The sequence below is a fragment of the Ammodytes marinus genome (assembly GCF_949987685.1).
Source record: "Ammodytes marinus genome assembly, contig: scaffold_299, whole genome shotgun sequence".
In the NCBI taxonomy this organism is placed as follows: domain Eukaryota; kingdom Metazoa; phylum Chordata; class Actinopteri; order Uranoscopiformes; family Ammodytidae; genus Ammodytes; species Ammodytes marinus.
In genome coordinates this window covers 7,501-12,500 of record NW_027648090.1, presented here as the reverse complement: position 1 = coordinate 12,500, position 5,000 = coordinate 7,501, and the positions used below count along the sequence as shown (strand labels likewise).

The following is a 5,000-nucleotide window of genomic DNA, read 5'->3' as shown; positions in this document are numbered from 1 at the left end:
CTACATCCGGTGGTGATTTTTTTTTAGTGTTGAAACCAGCAGCTTTATGGAGGTTCTGACCCACAATCCACTGCAGCAGAAGTTACATCACATGGACTGAGCCTCCCAGTGAAAACAACCAGCGATGAGACGGATATATAAGCAAGAGGCAAGATCAAGGAGCCATGTTAGGATGAAATAAATAAGTTAAAGTATGTCCCAAGTGTAGCATACTGCATGCTAACTAGATACTGTTTATGATCAGATGCAGTATGTAGAATAGAAAAAAGAAACAGTATAAAATTTTGAATGGGCATGTTGCTATAGCTACAGTTGGGCAATTGTTTACATGCCAGTTTACAGAGCCTAGGCTGTGTATTAACGCTGGATTGTTTTCCAGCGCTCACACAGTACAGACAGGTAGCGAAACATATTCACTGATTTTGACAAAAAGTGATTTTGAACAAGCAGAGTTACAGCAACAGTAAGGCACGGACCACAAAGGGACGTCAGCAACACAATACATTTACTCTGAACTTAAAAGGTGCTACGAGGAACTTTTAAATATTTCTGAAACAGTCTCATTTCTCCTCTGATGATCATGAATTACATGTAACAGCAAATGAGACCATCAGTACAAAGAATGCTATTTTTATATAGTTTTTCTTAATGCCTTTGTCATGGGGTATACGCTCACCCAGGAACAACAGCTGGCGTGGTAAAAACACTACCGCTTTAGTCCAAAGGGGGGCGCTAGAAATAACACACTGGAAGTTCCTCGGAGCACCTTTGAGTTAATGTTTTGAGTTTCTGTACTTTATTTGAGTATCTGTTAATTTATTTTTTGGAAACATATGACTTTCACTCCACTACATTTAGGCCAGTGTGTGTGTGTGTGTGTGTGTCTCTGTGTGTTAGTGTGTGCGTCTGTGTGTGTGTGTGTGTCTCTGTGTGATAGTGTGTGCGTCTGTGTGTGTGTGTGTGTGTGTGTCTCTGTGTGTTAGTGTGTGCGTCTGTGTGTGTGTGTGTGTCTCTGTGTGTTAGTGTGTGCGTCTGTGTGTGTGTGTGTGTCTCTGTGTGATAGTGTGTGCGTCTGTGTGTGTGTGTGTGTGTGTCTGTGTGTGTGAGTGTGAGTCAGTGAGTGAGTGAGTCAGTGAGTGAGTGAGTGAGTGAGTGAGTGAGTGTGTGTGTGTCTCTATTGTGTGTATGTGTGTGTCAAGACAGAAATTGTACTTTTGTCTCCACTACTTTTCTAGGAAGCTTGTTGTTACTTATTACTTTCAGTGCGGTGCGTTCACACCATTGCATGCTGGGACATAATATATAATAAACCCATTGAATCTCTGTCTGTGACTTTGGTTCGTTCTAGTGCAAAAATTATTGATTTACTGTTGCCATTAAAACTATAGTGCGTAACTTCTGTCTCCCCCATGAGGAATTCTGAGTAATTACAACAACACTGTCTGTCTGTCTGTGCATCGCCATCTACATGAGGTAAAGCCTTCAGTGATGGCACCTGGATTTTATACCTTCTGCTGTACGTCCAGGTTTTTTTTCTTAGCAGTAGAATCAACAACTGAAACATTTCTTGGGATTTTTCTGAGCTCCTGCACCAGTGTCAGGGTGAGTGGGGGGGTTGGTGACACCAGTTTGTAAACGCTGCCATACTGAGAAATACAGAGAGTTTTGTAGGGAGCTGATAATAGGCTTAATCAACTTTGTGTCAACTCATTTGGTGATGGCTTGAATGGAACAGACATTCATTTATATAACAAAGTTACGCAATATAGCTTTAATCACCGAGGATCTGATTTCATCTCAGTTCATTTTTTGGGACTTTTTGGACGGCGTAGAGAATATTTTTACACTCTGGGAACTTTGCATCTATTAATGTGGAAATCTTCTGTGCTAAAATGCAAATATATATATATATATACAGTATATATATATTTATTAGGGCTGTCAGTGTTAAAAAAAATTAGTCGCAATTTATTAAAGTCAGAGCATAATGTGTAATTTTTTTTAAAGGTGCTACAAGGAACTTTTAAATATTTCTGAAACAGTCTCATTTTTCCTCCGATGATCATAAATGACATGTAACAGCAAACGAGACCATCAGTACAAAGAATGCTATTTTTATATAGTTTTTCTTGATGCCTTTGTCATGGGTATAGGCTCACCCAGGAACAACAGCTGGCGTGGTAAAAGCACTACTGCTTTTGTCCAAAGGGGGGCGCTACAATTTAAAACAAAATTCAAAGCCCTCTTAGCTACAAAAATGCGATACATTGCGATTTAAAAAAAACTAATCATTTGGCAGCCCTAAAATATACCGTATATATAACAATCCCAGCTTCCTTATAAATAATCTACAATATTATCTACAGCTCTGGAAAAAATTAAGAGACCACTCCAAATGTTCAGTGTCTCTCGTTTTACTCTTTAGAGGCATATGTTTGAGTAGAATGAACATTTTGGTTTTATAATATAAACTACTGACAACATTTCTACCAAATTCATAATAAAAATATCTTCATTAAAGAGCATTCTCAATAAGTAATGTAGAGATGAAGATTTAAGAAAAATCCAGACTGGTCTCTTGATGTTTTCAGGGGCTGTATTAGCTCAGGACGGTTGCTATGTTTTTTAAGGTGACTATCCCGCCTAGCGACAGAGTCACGTGATGGATTCCTGATTCCTGATTGTAAACTGATTGTTTTGCATAATAATCTTTCAAAGTGCAGGTTTAGAAAAGTCGTCTCTTTGGTGTCCAGGTGCTTTTGTTCTCACATTATGGCTTCTCTCTCTCTCTTTGTAACAAACTGGTAGAAACTACACACTGCAGCTTTAACGTTTAAACTAGCTTTAGAACGCATCTCCTGCCTGTCTGTCTGTCTGCCTGTCTGTCTGTCTGTCTGTGTGTCTGTCTGTCTGTCTGTCTGTCTGTCTGTCTGCCTCCCCTATAGTCTCTTGGTGTGTCACCTCCCCCCATCCTCCCCTAGAGCCTCTTGGTAGACAGACAGACAGACAGACAGAGAGACAGACAGACAGACAGACAGACAGACAGACAGACAGACAGACAGACAGACAGAGAGACAGAGAGACAGACAGACAGACAGACAGACAGACAGACAGACAGACAGACAGACAGACAGACAGACAGACAGACAGACAGACAGACAGACATCTCCTCCCCTATAGTCTCTTGGTGTGTTTGGAGTTATAGTGGCTGCGCATGTCTTTTCGGAGCCTAAACTTCTCCCCACACACTCCACAGATGTACAGGTGAACATCCATGTGTTTCTCTAGCTCCTCCCCGTTTGGAAACACCTGGAAACACACCTGGCAGATGGTCTGGCCGGGCGACAGGTGAGTGATCATGTGGCGGACGTGGTCGTGCTTTAGGAAGGTGCCCTGGTCACACACGGGGCACACGTAGCGCGCCATGCCTTTGTGCATGTCTGTGTGAAGCCGCAGCTGGCGCTCTCGTAGGAACTGCTTGCCGCAGGTGAGACAGGTGAACTGCTTCTCCTTGGTGTGCACGGTGTAATGCTCCCGCAGGTGGCAGCGCTGGAAGAATCCTTTACCACAGATTGAGCAGAAGTGTTTCCTACGGTGGTCCGCCGTCGGGGGGTCTGGGGGAGAGAGAGATGGATGGATTGATTGATTGATTGATTGAGTAGATTTATTTTTCAGACATATAAAAATAAAAATAGAAACATATTCAAAAATTTGATTTGATTTGATTAAATGTATTTCAGACATATCAAACATACAAAACAAAATGAAAAGCATGGAAATACAATAAACAAATTATGTTTTCACAAAAAAATAAAAAATAAAACAAATTATCTGTATTTCTGAGATGCCTGAAAAGGAGCAGGAAGAAGTATACACTTATTTAATCCTACCCCTTTTCCATAGTAAAAAAAATAAAAAATAAAAATATTTATTAAATTAAAAAAATTAAAATATTTATTATATTCGCTTCTCTTAATCCATATACTCTCTGTACAATTGGCGATACTATATTATATTTGCCATTTACGAACTATACATACATACATACTACTTAATATACTATGCATTTTTTATAAAATATAAAAACAAAATGAAAGAGCATGGAAATACAATAAACAAAAAACGATTTTCAAATTATTTCACAAAACAAGTGATTGATTTATGTATTGATATTTTAATTAATAAGATTTATTTTTCAATATAAAAATTAAAAATTAAAAAATGAAATGAAAAGCACTTTTTATTTCGACTTTCTATTTTCTGCTTGACTTTTACCTTTAGTTTAAACACTGTTTTATAAACCTTCTAAGGAGAGGACGCCATGTTATTGTTGTTTATTTTATTTTGTCTTTTGTTTGTGTTCACTTGTGTTTTTGGTCTGATTAAAAAACTTAACAAGAGCGACATTCAAATGAATTCACAAAAAAATAAAATAAAAAGCAGATTACATATATTTAATTGATCTGCCTGAAAGGAATTCTAGGAAGAAGAATAAAACCTAACAGAAGCATAAAGAAAGAAGGAGGTCTTGTTTTTGTTTTAATGTTGATGATATCGGCTAACAGCTCATGTAATAGAAAAATGCAGTATCTCAAAATATTAGAACATTACATAAAACCAATCAGAGAAAAGATTTATAATACGCAAAATGTCGACCTTCTGACAAGTATGTTTATTCTACATTAATTTAACTTCATGTACTGAATCTAGAATCTATGGAAGTTTTGAATTAAATTACAGAAACATTTTTATATAATTTTATACAGACAGACAGTCACACACACTCACACTCACTCACTCACCCAACAGCCCCCCACCCCCACCCACTCACTCACTCACTCACTCACTCACTCACTCACCCACTCACTCACTCACTCACTCACTCACTCACTCACTCACTCACTCACTCACTCACTCACTCACTCACTCACTCACTCACTCACTCACTCACTAAAACCTACAAGAAGGATAAAATGAAGAAGTATGTATGTATGTAACCC

General features: G+C 38.4%; 1 protein-coding gene across 1 annotated transcript in view; it reads right to left on the bottom strand.

The window, feature by feature from the left end:
• Window positions 1-977: 977 nt before the first annotated feature.
• The window catches only part of zbtb1 (zinc finger and BTB domain containing 1), a gene marked incomplete at its 5' end in the record, with an annotated part of 11,237 nt that continues 7,214 nt past the window's right edge, over window positions 978-5,000 (bottom strand). Inside the window, one exon of the mRNA XM_080054505.1 lies at window positions 978-3,614. Within this exon, the coding sequence (XP_079910631.1) occupies window positions 3,175-3,614 (440 nt within the window). The remainder of the gene's footprint in view (window positions 3,615-5,000) is intronic.